At 46.6% G+C, this 16,241-nt stretch overlaps 1 protein-coding gene across 1 annotated transcript in view; it reads left to right on the plus strand.

The window, feature by feature from the left end:
• CTNND2 (catenin delta 2) overlaps positions 1-14,824 on the plus strand; it is a 966,176-nt gene extending 951,352 nt beyond the window's left edge. The window contains exons 22-23 of the mRNA XM_034657085.1: positions 5,371-5,444; positions 12,951-14,824. Coding sequence (XP_034512976.1) covers positions 5,371-5,444; positions 12,951-13,211 — 335 coding nt within the window. The 3' untranslated portion in view covers positions 13,212-14,824. The remainder of the gene's footprint in view (positions 1-5,370; positions 5,445-12,950) is intronic.
• Positions 14,825-16,241: the final 1,417 nt, after the last annotated feature.

The following is a 16,241-nucleotide window of genomic DNA, read 5'->3' on the forward strand; positions in this document are numbered from 1 at the left end:
GGGTCAGCGCTCTGCCCTCCACGTACACACCTACCAGGGAGTGTCTCAGCCTCACGCCTGCGTTCATTACACAGGACATATCTTATTATTCTTAGTCCCTGCTTTTCCTGCCCTCAGTGTCATCCCAGTTGTAGACGAGCATGAACCGAGGAAGCTATGAATCTGAATGCCAGGTCCCTAGAGTCCACACATTCAGCAGAGAATCTCATTTGTACCGGTTACTCTGGAGGAGTGACAGCAAGTTCACCTGGCCCATTCGTTTTGGGATTACGATTGCCCTAGGTAGCCACGTCACTGGCACTCTGGGATGGCCAGTTGAGATTATTATTACAAGAATAATTCTGAAGTTGACTGCATTATTATTTAACTTTTCTCTCTTGCCCAGTAGAATCATTCAAAAGGCTATTGTATGTGGGTGTGTTTATGTTGAAATAGTTCCAATGGTACATAATCATGCCCTGCACACATAAGAAAAGAAAACATAAAATCTAACATGTTTCTAGATGTTTAATGACGAGGATCTTGATAATTCCAGTATTGAGATATATGTCATTTTTTGAACTTATTTTAGAGGCTTAAACATCTTTGCTCTGACTTACTTTAAAAAGCAATTCAGGGGCGCCTGGGTGGCACAGTGGTTGGGCATCTGCCTTCGGCTCAGGGCGTGATCCCGGCGTTATGGGATCGAGCCCCACATCAGGCTCCTCCGCTATGAGCCTGCTTCTTCCTCTCCCATTCCCCCTGCTTGTGTTCCCTCTCTCGCTGGCTGTCTCTCTCTCTGTCGAGTTAATAAATAAAATCTTTAAAAATAAATAAATAAAAAAATAATAAAAAGCAATTCAAAGAAAAAAATNGCCTGCTTCTTCCTCTCCCACTCCCCCTGCTTGTGTTCCCTCTCTCGTTGGCTGTCTCTCTCTCTGTCGAATTAATAAATAAAATCTTTAAAAATAAATAAATAAATAATAAAAAGCAATTCAAAGGAAAAAAANAATTCAAAGAAAAAAATAGCAATTCAAAACTATACTGTCGACCATCTAGCAAGCCTGAAAGAACATTGAACATATGTTTATACAGAAGGTTCCCTTTAAGCCCAACAAGTACTGAGTAAAAGTTATTATCTACAGTGCTGGTGGTAGTGGTGGTGAAGGTGTTGGTGCTAGTGGAGGTAGTGAAGTTGGGGGTGATGGGGAACTAGTGGTAGAATGGTGGAGGTGATGGTGGTGATGGTGGAGGCAATAATGATGGAGGTGGCAATGGTGGAGGAAGTGATGGAGGAGGTGGAGAAGGTGATGGTGGAGGAGGTGATGGTGGAGGTAGAAGTGATGATGGTGGAGGAGGTGGTGATGGAGAAGGAGGTTATGCAGAAGGTGGTGATGGAACAGGCGGTGATGGTGATGGTGGAAGAGGTGATGGAGGAGGAAGTGATGGAGGAAGTGGTGATGGTGGAATTGGAGGTGGTGACAGTGGAGTTGGAGGAAGTGATGTGGAAGTAGAAGTGGGGATGATGGAAGGGGTGATGGTGGAGGTAGTGATGGAGCCGATGGTGATGATGGAGGAAGTGGTGATGGTGAAGGTGGTGATGGTGGAGGTATAGTTGGTGATGGTGGAGGAGGTGATGGAGAAGGTGGAGGAGGTGATGGTGGAGGTAGAAGTGATGATGGTGGAGGAGGTGGTGATGGAGAAGGAGGTTATGCAGAAGGTGGTGATGGAACAGGCGGTGATGGTGATGGTGGAAGAGGTGATGGAGGAGGAAGTGATGGAGGAAGTGGTGATGGTGGAATTGGAGGTGGTGACAGTGGAGTTGGAGGAAGTGATGTGGAAGTAGAAGTGGGGATGATGGAAGGGGTGATGGTGGAGGTAGTGATGGAGCCGATGGTGATGATGGAGGAAGTGGTGATGGTGAAGGTGGTGATGGTGGAGGTATAGTTGGTGATGGTGGAGGAGGTGATGGAGAAGGTGGAGGAGGTGATGGTGGAGGTAGAAGTGATGATGGTGGAGGAGGTGGTGATGGAGAAGGAGGTTATGCAGAAGGTGGTGATGGAACAGGCGGTGATGGTGATGGCGGAAGAGGTGATGGAGGAGGAAGTGATGGAGGAAGTGGTGATGGTGGAGTTGGAGGTGGTGACAGTGGAGTTGGAGGAAGTGATGTGGAAGTAGAAGTGGGTGATGGTGGAGGTAGTGATGGAGCCGATGATGATGATGGAGGAAGTGATGATGGTGAAGGTGGTGATGGTGGAGGTATAGTTGGTGATGGTGGGGGAGGTGATGATGGAGGTGGTGATGGTGATGGAAGAGGTGGTGATGGTGGGGGAAGTGATGGAGGAGGTGGTGATAGAGGCAGCGGTGGCAATGGAGAGGTGGTGATGGTGGAGGTGGGAGAGGTGATGGTGGAGGTAGAGTTGGTGATGGCAGAGGTGGTGATGGCGGAGGTGGTGATGGAGGAGATGGTGATGGAAGAGGTGTTTACTTACCACCTTCCACAGTGGCGTGAGTAAGCCCCCAGCTAACCCGGGTGGAAGCCCACGTCTACATGGAAAGGGTGAATGGCCAGCTCTGGCTCTACAGCACTTTTGCACGTGCCCATCATTTCAGCGTTGACCTGCAGATCAGATTTCTTGTGACCTCACGTCAAGAGCAGCACTTGTTCTCGTTCACACTTATCCAGCGGAGCTTACAGGATGGTACGTTGAAAAATACCTGAAAACTGCTGTCTCCCTTGTTTCTAAGACATCAGAGGAGAGCCTCCCATTCCCCCCAAAGAAAATACTCCCTCTGCTGTGGGAAAACCATGGGAAGCTTCACCCTCAAAACGCAACGTGGGACGGCTTTAAGGGAAAGCGGGTCCTTGCCTGGGTTGAACGTCCTCTACTGAGCCCTTAGACATGCAGAGCCATCTGGGCTTTTGTGCCAGGCTCCCCCCACCTGCCTTTTCTGGATTCATCATCTAGCTGAGATGGAGTCTTTTAAAATGTCTTCTCCCTTAGTGTTCTCTTGCCACCGTGGAGCCCTCAGAAAGCCAGAATCAGCCGTTCACTCCGGCGTGCAGGCCGGCCATAGCTATTTCTTGCGGTCATGATTCCCCGGGAACGTTCTGTGTTCAGAAGCATGCATCCCAGGAGGGCTGTGTGAGCCCAGCGGCCATGTGGCCTGACTTTAAGATTCCCCCAGGGGATTTTGCCCTCCCATCTGAGCTTCCCAGATGCCTTTACATCAAACGCTCTAGCGCGTTTTGGTTAGTCTCTCTTGTGCCTTTTTAAAGCCATTCTCATCTTCCATGTGTTGATTCCATTGGAAATTGGGGCCTGTACAGAAGAAGAAAGGCATTTCCTTAGGAGTCTCCTCTTAGGTCAGACATAGAAGGGCTTAGCATCCATGAAGACACCTGCTTCGTGTGTCTGCCAGAGCCACAAGTTCAATCTCGGCTACACGGCCTCTTTTAAACAGGTGAAGCGGACCAAGGAACAGGAGGAAAGAACTTCCAGTAGAAGCATCTTTAGCTCAGAAGCCACCAGCATGACCGGGAGAGGAGCATAGGCTCTCACAGCTCATGTTCCAACAAATAAAAAATGCATTTTGTTCCAAGTAACAGAAAAAAAGAAAACCCAAAATTTCACCCTGCAGTGACATTTTTCATCAGCAAACCGTAGCTCTGAGGGCCTATCTTCTCAGGGTTACTTTTCATTCATTCCCTCAGCAGATAAAGCCCTGACTCTGAGCGCCTGCCGAGGCCGGGCGCTGTCCCGACGCCCACACACTGGCGAAGGTGGCAGGACAGACCGATCCCTGGCCTCACGGCGCTTCTGTCGTAGGTGAAGGGAGGTGTGCCACACAAGGTAGACAATAGAACAGGCTCCCCAACAAGGTAGTACCCCGCGTGGAGTTGCGTATGACGGAGAAGATAAAGGGGCTCAGGAACCGCGGGGTACCAGGTGGGCGGGCTTGCTTTCACGTGGTCGAGCAAGAGACTGAACACCAACGGGAAGAGGCAGTCCAGAGCCAGGGGAAATGAGTTCCGGGGAGAAGGATCAGCAAACACAACATCCCTGAAGACCAGCTGCACACTCTAGCAAGGAAGGAGGGCTGGCGTAGCTCGGGCTCCCTTGACAAGAAGGGAAGGAGACACAGCAGAAGATCACCCAGGGCCCCGATCCTGTGGCTCGTACCGTGGCAGGGCCCTGCAGTGACCTCATCCAGCCTGTCTAGCAAGGTGTCTGGGCTCCTGGAAGCGGCGAGGGTGGAGGAGTGGGGTCGGCAGCTGGGAAGCTGGGCTGTCACGGAAGATTCTAGAGCAGGGGTCCAGGCAAAAATACAGACGGGAGCAACGCACACCCAACTGGAGACGATGTCAGGGTGGCCTTTAAAATTCAGAATAGGCTCTCAGCTCTCACGTTCTTAAGCACAGTTTTCCAAGGGGACTTTTCCTGCACAGCTGTTAGGTGCTTTAATTAATAGTCATGGGTGGGGTGATAGATATAACTGACTTTGGTTCTAGAGTAACTGTACCTGTAAGAGAGTGGCTATGGTGTGTCATCCTATTTTGTTATTCTGTAGATGCTGGAAGCAAGGCTTTTTTTATTTCAGAGTGTTTTATACCCCATTGACACCTGACAGTTTTTTCCAGAACTTCCTTAAATCATGACCCTTTCACGGCTAAGAGGGGAGTGGTACCCTGGGCCCTTCCTCTGGGCCTGTGGCATGATCCCGAGGGTTCTAAGGGAAGTGGGCAGACGCTGCCCATGTCTTTGAAAGCTGCTGGCAAGCGGAGACCTTCCTTCCTTTCAGCTAGCCTACAGGCTGGTCCCAAGAGAGGGGGAAGGGCTCCTGTCCCCATGTCTAGCCGGGTTCCAAAGCTGCAGCCACCCAGACGTGCAGGACGGATGCAGATGGTGCTTCCTGCCTGGCCTTCGGGCCTTTGAGAAATGAACTGTCTGCAAGATGATTAAGCATTCTCTGAGTCCAAATTAGAAATTTCATTCCTGTCATTCTCTCAGTCAGCACTAAGCTGTTCATCCAGATGCCTGCACACCTCAGTGCGGAAGACAGGCTTTTATTACCCACCGGTTCTCACCAGAGAAGGAGGCAAGAGTCCTGGCAAGATGCCCATCTGCTTGCTGCCCTGCCCTGCCCCTGTCTACAGTCTGAATGTGATTGCAAGGAACTCCCGTGCCGTGAGGATTTGATAGAATACCCAACTGTTCCTCTTTCTTATATCTGCATACAAACCGAAGTGTCCAGAGCCAAAGGATTCTTCTTTGAATGCGCCCCGAGAAACCAAGCTTTGTTAGGGCGAGAACTTGCTTCGATCGCATTATTCCTCACTTGAAATCTTGCTTTCTTTGCTAATACTTTTTGTTTCTCTCTTGCTTTCAGCTCAAAACACTGGAATTTCAACTTTGTATAGGAATTCCTATGGTGCGCCCGCGGAAGACATCAAACATAACCAGGTAAAGGAGACGCGTGTGTTTGTGTTCATTTTCCCCTTCGACTCGCATGAAATATCCTGGAATTGGAAAAAATAAATTAGCTTCTACAGAACACACGTGAAGGACTGAAAAAAGAAAATAACATCCCCTGCTGCTGTCCACTCACACGTAACACGGCATGTGTGGGGTGGTGGCAGTCATCAGAACGGCCTCACATTAGGAAACAGTCTTTGATTTCACTACAACCACTCGCTTCATTCGGTGGTAGCAAGTTCTCTACTATGATCCCAACGAAAAGCCTCAAATACCTAAGTAGAAGATTCTGGTTACCAGACAATGTTGTGTGGTTATTAGACAGGGATCCGGTAGCTCCCGGAACTCGGCCGGTTCTCATCTGGAAGAAAGCACTCTTTATACATGATAGTTTCCAATAAAACAGAGACAACAAGTTCAAGAACGAACAACTAAGTGGGGTGCGTTGAGGAGTGCCCTCCTACTCAGTCTAGTTGGGGGACCGGCAGCATCAGCACCCCATGGGAGCTTGTTGGAAGAGATTCTTCTGGGACCCCTGCCCCTAATCCATCTGATGCAACAAATGCATCAGAGTTGCATTTTATCAAGACATTTAGGTGATTCGTGTGCATGCTCACGTTTGAGGAATGCTAAGCAGTAGGTCCTCAGGAACTGGGCTAAGTGTGTGTGTGTTTGTCTTCTTCAGCAAACATTCGCTGAAGGCTCCTTTTCTCTGTGGTTTTGTGGGGACTGTAGAAGCAAAAGTACAGCCTTTGCTCCTTCATTGATTGATAACTTCATAGGTTTGCCCCCTATAGTAGTGACTACAGAAAGACGGGCGTTCTTCCTAACCATTGGCTACTAATAACCATGGCCAGAGCTGGCTTCTGAGGCTGCTCTAGGTTCCAGCCCTAAGTCAGGAAAGTTGGCCTGGAAGATACATCTGAAAGCTGTTTGTTTGATCGCAATAACCAGATGAAAGTAAACGTGGGGGAAAATGTGCTGGTTTTGAACGTTTCTCAACACCTGGCGGGGCAGCATCTTTGTAAAGGAAAGGGACCCACGCCTAGCAGATAGAATACTTTGTGCAGGACCATTTCCAAGAGAAGGAGGAGGACGACACGAAAAGTATCCCCTTGCCCTTAAATTACCTTTTTCTCTAATCACCCATCATCAGGAGAAATGGTAATGGGTAGACAAGTTATCTCGTTGCTCTGAATGTTCCAGGCCATGTGCAGCCACTCTGGAAGACATCTGGTGTTGTTAGCAACCCCCTGGTGAATGCCCAGTCCCCACGGCCTGCCTGACGCATTGCTAACATCTACTTCACCTCCCTCAGTTCTGGTCTTTGCTAAAAGCAAGGGGGTCAGTGAGTAAATAAATAAGCGCGTGCGTGCTGAACAAGTGATCACCGGGGGTGGCCAACAGCTATCCGCGTATCAACATGTCTGCTCAAACACAAAGGAAAATGGAAACAAAATGTATTGGAAATGCCAACTTCAGTTATGGAAACCAACCTTTATCTTTCAGCAAATACCGGGTACAGTGAGAACTGTCTGTAGCTCTTAATAATACTGGTCAGGATGTGATAGGACCCTGACTTGGCATCCCAGAGCATAGGAATAGTTTTTAGTCTCTGCAGGTTCAGAGAAGCTCATCACCGGAATTGGCTTATTCTATACCAGCCTTTCTCTCCCTGGATTGCACTATTGTTGGCAGTGAAGAAATGCCCTGGTGTGGCCCAGAGGTCCTTGGCATCTTACAGGGTGGCTGCCACAGTTTGCTTAGGACAGCTTGCAATCTAGATTTACAGGATGGTCCACAGTGGCTCTAAGGGGCACATTCTTTTCACCTGAGCCTATTCTGAACAATTAAGCAAATTGGAATTAATGCGCTAAGATGGCACCCCTGCTGGGAAAGTGGGCACAACCTAGTGTAGCCTTTTCTCCAGCGTGCCCCAGAGTGTACTCAGCCTCCGTGTGAATTGTCAAGGCCACAGTGCCCCAGGCGAATGCTGGGAGACCCAGCCTGGATGCAGTGCAAGCTCAGCGCCCCTTGTCAACACAGGGGAGATGCTACCAGCAGGCCACCGGTTGAGCTGAGTCCCGAGGTGGTAGCTCACGGCCATCATCATTCCCTGAGCGGTCCAGCATCGGGAAGTAGATGAGTGGACTATTAACCTCATTCTAATATCAAGCACCATTTTAAAATACCCACCAGAAAGAGCTGTTTTTTTCCCCAAAAGAATTCCAAGTAAATCATTACGACACTGCAAGCAACTCTAGTGTTACTGGCCTAAACTTTGGCTCCCCTTGCAGCTTTCCTTGCTGGGAACTCAGGAAGGGGTGGCCATCCTAACCATTTGAAAGAGGAGGAGATTTGGTTCTCTCCCAGTTGGGTAGTTCTAGAGACAACCTTGTACACGGCCTTCATGATTTGGATTTTCTGGCCATGTGGGCATGGCCGACAGTCCAGATGGATGGAATGGTTTCATTTTTGGAACTTTCCTCGGTTAAAAGTGACCTCACAATCTCGCAGCTAGTGAAAGACCAGCTTGAACAATGTAACCAGGAGGGATATGCCAGGGTCCATTCCATTTCAGTGCCGATGCTTGTCCTCTCCTGAGCGCTCTTGTCTCCTGGCTGTCTCAGTCACCAGCTGGGCCTCGTGAGCTTCACAGAGGAAGCTAGACAGTGACTCATCTCCAAGAAGAAGCATTTCACGGAGGGCAACTGGTTTGAGGTAGGTCTCCAAGAGGAGACAAAGGCCACGAGAGTTAGAATGAGGCACCAGCCCGGGATGCATGGCCAAGCGAGGGTCCAGGGCAATAGCCATGAGCCAAGATTTCCATGACTCAGTGGAAAGAGAGCCGGGCAGCTACTCAGCTATGGCACTCCCCATGAGACTACCCGGGACTCCAGTCTCATTTTCATTGAATTCCAAGCCTTGGTACTTCTAGAAGAAACAGCCATCGGTGTGCAGTAAGGCTCGTGGTCCTCAGTTTTTATGACTCCAGTCAACTGGTTGCAGATGTCATTTTAATAGCTAACTACCTAAACTCTCCAAAAAGCCTACTGAGCTTCTACTAGTCTATCCCCTATATAAAGAAACTGTACCCATCTAGCAACAGAATTTTCTGTTCATAAACTAAGATAAAGGGGTTTGGTGTTTTGATGGCAACCATCAAACTATTACATCAAAACAGCATCTTGAGGTCCTGGTCAGTGTCCTCAGTTTCATTGCCAAGTAAGCAGAGCAGGTAAAAATGTCCCCAGAGATGAGGAGGTAAGGGAGGATAAGGGTTTGCTTTTGGTCACCGAGTTCAGAAAAGGCAAAGACGCCAACCTGGTTCATTTGCCTTCTTGTCCCATTTGCCGTCCTCCATACCAGTGCTTCCCGATTTTGAGCACAAGTCAGAATGCCCTAGATGACTGCTAAACACAGATTACCGGCCCCCAACCCCAGAGTTTCTGACTCAGTATGTAGTTTGCATCTCTAACGAGCTTCCAGGTGATATTGATGCTGCTGGTCTCAGGACCAGACTTTGAGAACCACGAATCCTGACCACGTGACCTTTTTCATTGTAAACACTCTTGAGTCTTCAACTTTCGCTGTGTGGTGAAGTTTGAAGATCTGTAATGGGCAGCTATTTCCCTTTGTTAGAAATCAATCCAGTTTGTCGGCAAACCCAGTGAGGAATAAAGTTTTCTCATTATGCTCACAGAGTTGGGGGGTGTGGAGAAGTGGCCCTGTCCTTCATAATTTAAACTAAACATACTCCTATTGGGGGAAAAAGTCCAATAACAAAGACTTTATGGGAGCCAAAGCCACAGGAAAGAGCACCAAGAACATGGACCCCAGCCAGTATCCCCACGTGAGCTGGCTGGTGGCACCCCCCCACCCCAAAAAGGATGCTGCCTTAAGGCAAAAGCAGGCAGCAGCCTCAGGGTCCTTGGGTGTGGTGGGCCTTCTCTGAACCACACAGATACTCAGATTCAGCATACACCGCTGCTATACATGGACCTCGTCCTGCTTCCTTCCTGGAAGTCTGCTTTATGCGAACAGTGCAACAGAAAAAAAATGCATTTATTTTTAGCTCCTCTATGGGGAGGGCTTATATTTGGGAGCATTTTATCTGTCTAATTTTGAATACCGTCAGATAACCCCTTAGAGTAAATTACAAAATACAGCCACCACTCCCAGTGCGAGTGTACGTCCACAGTCCACATCTGCACCACGAGGCCAGTGAGCAAACTTAATCCCTCCAAACGCAGCACGGCCACCCGTCACCCATCCCGGAGAGTCATTTACACACACTCTCCGAACTGCAGGACTAAACCTTAGAAGGGGTTGACATGAGACTTTATGACCAATAGAGATGAATTAAAAAAAGCATTTCCGCAAGGTAAGAGACTAAACTTGTGCCCAACCTAAAGATGTCCACCAACCAGAGAGAACATGGAGACAGTAAGAAATTTGAAACAGGCTGTGTAAAAGCCTGAAAACAGCAGCTGTGGAGGGGAGCCTGTGAGTGATTTCCCCTTCAGATCTCCCTGTCCCCGGCCACTGGGACCGGCACAAAGAAGTGAGAGCTCTCCTAGGGTTCCTTTGTCCATTGGCCTCCACTCTTATTGTAGAACGTGGAGTTAACTCAGTGAGGCTGCCCTCTGAGGATGGGCCACTTGGACGCAACTGAAACTGTGTTCATGTGGGGCGGAGAGAATGTGGGCTTTAGAGTCAGCCAGACATGGGTTCAAATCCTGGTCTCACAACACCACTAGCCATGATATCCTGGACGACTTTCTTAATCTCTGAGCTTTAGTGTCTTCATCTATAAAGGGGGAATTGGATGGATGGATGGATGGATGGATGGATGGATGGATGGATGGACGGATGGACAGATGGACGGACGGATAGATGGACAGATGGATGGACAGATGGATGGATGGATGGACAGACAGATGGACAGATAGATGGTTGGGTAGGAAGGTAGAGAAAGAGGGAGGAAGAGAAGGAGAGATAGATGATAGGTAGGCAGATAGATAGATAGATAGATAGATAGATAGATAGATAGATAGAGATATGTTTCTGGCTATTTAAAGGTTAAACAAAGAGGAATTTGTTAAATGTCGGACATAGTCCCCACTGACATAAAAACACAGTAAACTCTAGCTCCCTTCCCGTGTGATTTTGCTAAACCACCCAGCTCCAGCCCTTTGTATGCTCGATGCTTAGGTCACAGAACAATGTTGGAGTGCAGAAGTTCAGTGTAGCCCCCAGCTCTTCAAAGAATAGCACAAGGCACCTCAACCTAGCCAAGAATTTCATATACCTGGTCTTGTTTAATTACAGATGCTGAAGATTAATTCCAAATGTCCTTCTCACAGCCAGGCTCTTAGGCTAACAGCTGTTTCGCAGGTAGCCCGACACATCACTTATCAGCCACCACTACCTGGAAGTGCGGGACAGAGTGGATGGCAGCTCTGATGCAGTTCACCACTTCTTTGAAGAACAGGTCAATTACTAGTGTAAATCAATTACATGTAAAAGAGGGAGTTTCACTTACTTGAGAGAAGAATTATGTGCAGGTCATTAGAAGCATTCATTTACGCACAACGTGCTAATTACAAATCATTATCTATTAACTAGGACCAATTTCTATAGGACGTTTCCATGCTGAGCCTTAGTTAAATTAATAGGGAGTTACTGAATCTGCTTGGAGGTGACCAAATCGTGTTTCTTTGAGAGTGTTCCATCATTCACAGCAGACCTCTTCCCCAATTATTGACATGAGCAGAGCTTCATGCATGAATGTGTGCACTAGCTTTGGGGGGGGGGGTTCTGCTCACTTTAGCGGCACAGTGCTCCAAAAGGGATCCCAGAGGCAGTCAGAAGGAAAGGGAATAGCCAGTGCCCCACATACAAGTGCTAATTATCGGCCCGTGAACACTGTTGGTCTTACTGTCCTTAAAACCAAGCAGAGGGAGCTAATTCTTGACTTCACATATCTCAAGGAGCTCCTGTGACCCCTTTAGCCTTTCAAGTCCCCGGCACCAGACAGGAATGTGCAAAGGACAAGAGGGCAAACAAGGGGTACTGGGGTGGGCTGAGGAACACCAGAGAATACTGAAGACCCTTCCCCACTAACCAGAAGCTTCATAATCCCACAGCATGGTCAAGTTCAATCAATTCTTAATTAAACCAAGTTGGGAAACATGTCGGTCCTTCTGAGTATGTTATATTTGGAGTGGATCCCCTCTTTTCATTACATGCTTTTCTGTGTATCCTTTTAAGGCTATGGTCCCTGATCACTTAGGCAGGTGCGATGGAATGGCCCTACCACTGGGAAGCCTCCATCCTCCAGAGAGGTATTGATCACAGCCCACTGCACTGGCAGGAAGATCCCTGTGTGACCATTAGACCTTGTACATCTTCACTGTCTCTTTGTCTGGGATCGCAGCACCTAGGTCTAAGAGAACAAATGCAGGAAAGAAGAAAATCAACCACTATGTTCTGTAATGTCTAGTCTATACCTCTTTCATATAAACAAGGTAATCTAGAGCACTGGGTGTTATACGCAACTAATGAATCCTTGAACACTACATCAAAAACTAATGATGTACTATATGTTGGCTAATTGAGCATAATAAAAAAATTAAATTTAAAAAAAATTTTTAAAAAGTTTATCTAGTAACAAGTCCAGTGCTTAGGTCAGTTCGGCAATTCCTTGAAGAGTTAAACATTGAATTAATGAAGGATCCAGCAATGCCATTTCTAGATACCTACCCCCAAAACTGAGGAACTGGTGCACCCACATTCATGACAGCATTATTCACGACAGCCAAAACGAGCAAACCACCCAAGTGGCCATCAACAGGTAAATGGATAAACAAAATGTGGTCTACTGATATAATGGAATATTGTTCAGCCTTAAGAAGGGACGAGATCCTGTCCCTTGCTACAATATGGATGGCTTTTGGGGACATTATGCGAAGTGAAAGAAGCCAGACGCAAAAAGACAAATATTTAATGATTCCACTTATACAAGGTGTCTAGAATAGTGAAATTCAAGAGAGACAAAGTAGAATGATGGCTTCCATGGGCTGAAGCAAGGAGGAAGATGGTGAGTTATGCTCAATGGGTAATGAGTTTCTGCTTGAGGTGATGACAAAGTTCTGGAAATGGATACTGGTGATGGCCGCACCGTACCTTAAATACACTTAATGCCACCCAATTGTACATTTAAAAGCCGTCAAAATGGCAAATTATATGTTATGTCTGTCTTCCCATAATCATAATTTTTAATAAAGATTATGTAGAATGCTAGTGTGTGGACCCAGGAACCAACTTTTAAGAGGAAGGGCAATCAGCAGTTGGCGGTATTTGGAGACACGCCATGCTGGCCGATGCGAAGGTGGAGGCCCAGCCTCCCTGGGAGGCTCGAGCGCCTTGGCCCTGGGGAGGCTGCATCAGGGGAAAGCAGACCAGCCCAGGTGGACCTTCTTTTCTGTGCAGGTTCCAGCACAGCCAGTCCCACAGGAGCCCAGCAGGAAAGATTACGAGACCTACCAGCCGTTTCAGAATTCCACGAGAAACTACGACGAGTCCTTCTTCGAGGACCAGGTCCACCATCGCCCTCCCGCCAGTGAGTACACCATGCACCTGGGACTCAAGTCCACCGGCAACTATGTCGACTTCTACTCCGCTGCCCGTCCCTACAGTGAACTGAACTATGAAACGAGCCACTACCCCGCCTCCCCTGACTCCTGGGTGTGAGGAGCGGGCGGCACGAGGCGCTCCGGGAACAGTGCATGTGCATGCATACCACAAGACATTGCTTTTTTTTTCCCCCTGCAAATTTAGTTTGTTAAAGCCTGTTCCATAGGAAGGCCGTGATAACCAGTAAGGAACTATTAAGAGCTATTTTAGACAGCTAAATGAACCGAACGTTAACTTGGAAGTCAGTAGGAAGCTGAAGTGATCCTAAACATGACGTCGTACAACACCTTTCTAGTTGGAGCTCTAGAGGATAAAACGTGCTTTATCTTGAACGTGGCAGAAGGCAGCAGAGGAGACGGGCGGGGTGGTGGGGCGCGAAGGTTACTGTTAAGCACAAGGGGCAGTGTAGTTCACACACTTTAGAGGGACGGCTTCTCACGCTTTGTTTACTCTCTTCATCTGTTGTGATTCTAGGCTTCAAGTTGCATTGGGGTTCCTCTGTACAGCAAGATGTTTCTTGCCTTTTGTTAATGCATTGTTGTAAAGTATTTGATGTACATTACAGATTAAAGAAGAAAAGCGCATCGTGTATATTACACCATGCGGCAGTGTTTCCTCATCTATGGTTCTAAATATTGCTTCAATTTCAAACTTTTGAAAGATGTATGGATTTCCAGTTTTTCTTTTCTTTTCTTTCTCCCAGTATGTTTTAACAAAAAAAAAAATGGGAAAAAAAGGAATATTTAGCAGTATTGTTCGTTCTGATATGTGAATTTGTTTGTGGCAACTAAGCAAGGCATTCAGCAGTTTCTGACAATTAACATCCATCATTCCACACTCCTTGTCAACAAAGTGCTTTTTCACTGCCTAAAATTTTAGATGTAGATATTTGAAATAGATTTTTTCATTTATACCAGTTTTCTTTATGATGATACAGTGTTAAAAGAAAATAAATTACAATTGATCTGTCATCCATATTTGCTAAGAATGTCTATTTCCAAGGACCTATCTTACAAAATGCACATTCTTGCTTGTGTGTCTGTGTGTGTGTGGGTGTGTGTATGTCCCCGTATGTATAAAAATGACCTGTGTGAGATTTTATTTTGATAGAAGCTATTTCATTTGCTGTCCATCTTGTACAAGCTTTGTTTCCGGTTTTGGGTATAAATGTACATCACTTTGTTCCTCTTGTACTCCATCTACTCTTCTGACCATCTAGTGACTCAGGATATTAGGCCAGTTGAAGTGAAGTTATAGGATTTTCACACATTCACACATTCTTGGATACCACCTCTTTCTACAGGTCCATTTCCTTCCACGTTTTATGCCCTCAGAACACAATAAACCATGGCCAACACAATAATTTCACTTTGGGGCCAATTACTTGAAGTATCAACAGAAAATGTAAACTGCTCGCCTTATTACCCCCAGACTTTTTGTTCATGTGGCAGGGAGCAGTGGACCATTATGGATTAGATTATTACAATTGAACTTGAAGCTAATGTTAGAATAGTGGTTAACAGAACTAAGAAATAAGGCTAACCATTTAAAAGAACACGGGCTGTGGGTAAATTAGCTTTGCTCTTTAGATGCAAGTGACTGAGGCCAATAGGTGCCTAAGTAAATGTTAACTGTTCTTGGAAAAAATAAAAATTAAATAACAAAAGAAATTGGCTGCCATCTTCCTTTAAAACTTGCTCCCCTTCACGCTACATAGTTTAATTCAGCTCAAAGCCCAAAATCAGCAGTTCTTTCTCCAAATTTAACAACAATCAAAGATGTTTTTGTTCATCCATATTTTTGCAAACAAAAAGCTAATTTCCCGAATAGAGCAGGACATGGAAACTTACATAGGAATTGTCCTACAGATTACCTGCAAGCTGGACCTTGTTGCGCTGTTTACTCCAGGGCTCCACATTTGTGGGTTCCCTCACAGGAATGCTCAAGCCCCTGTGGCGAGAGAGAAATCTACAGCACTGAGAACAACGTGTCCACTTCATGCGTGTCGTAGAACGAACTAGTGAAGTTCATCGAGGCAGATAGGACTGACGGATAATCCAGTAGCTGGTTGAACTTGTCCAAAAGTAGACAATGGGACTCCTTCCCAGCTGCAGTTGTGCACAAGGGAATTCCTGCACGTGCTAAAATTTCCCCTACTAAGAATTTCATATTGCCTTGATGTTTTTGAGTCCGTGCTTTCCCTGCATTTGTGACCTGGGAAGACCCAAGATGCTTCTGCTGCCCGTGATTCCTTGACAGCACGTAGTGCGGGGCTGGGACGAACCAATTCAGTTGGGAGCCTCTGGCTTCCAAGGTAGAAGTAGGAAAAAGAAAATTAAAAGTGTTTGTTGTGATTCAAAGCAATCCTTTTTCCTTTTCATACACATACACACATACATACACACAAGTAATTAAGGAGAGAGTGAGAAGTGATTGATAGAAGATGATAGACGATATATGTAGGTGAGAGATAGGTAGGTAGGTAGATAATAGACAGATAGATGAGATTTTACATAAACCATGAAATGACCCGAAAGCCCCCACAGGCTCCCTGGGCAGTAAAGGTTGATCAGCTGGTGATTTGTTATTCATAACGAGGGCTGTGGGGTAAGAGCCCCCAGTGGCAAGAAACCTTTGTTTGTTTTTGCTTTCACTGTATTGAAGTGACCAAGGCCGACACCCCCAGTCCACCCCAGGCCCCCTCAAATAGTTGCCTCTTGGGTCTACAGGAGCCTTCAGCTCTTGGATTATCTACTGAGATGGGAATGGTGTTTTTCAGAGCAAAGTAGGGAAGAGAAGAAATTAGAAATTTTTTTCTCTCAATCCCTGTACTGGATCATATCTATATGCCCAATGCGTTTGACCCATATTTTTTCGCTTGAGAGTTTTGATCACCGGGAACTGATGAAAGGAATACCCAAACTATTACCACCTTGAATGATATTAATATTTAGAAATAAGATCTTTTAATATTGATTCAGGTTTCATACCACACATTAAATGCTTTAATCCAAATTATCGATTGTGAGTTAGACAATCAAATATCAAACAGGTTTATAAGAAATTGGGTGACATAGATGTCACATC

The sequence above is a fragment of the Ailuropoda melanoleuca genome, chromosome 3 (genome assembly GCF_002007445.2).
Source record: "Ailuropoda melanoleuca isolate Jingjing chromosome 3, ASM200744v2, whole genome shotgun sequence".
NCBI classification, from domain to species: domain Eukaryota; kingdom Metazoa; phylum Chordata; class Mammalia; order Carnivora; family Ursidae; genus Ailuropoda; species Ailuropoda melanoleuca.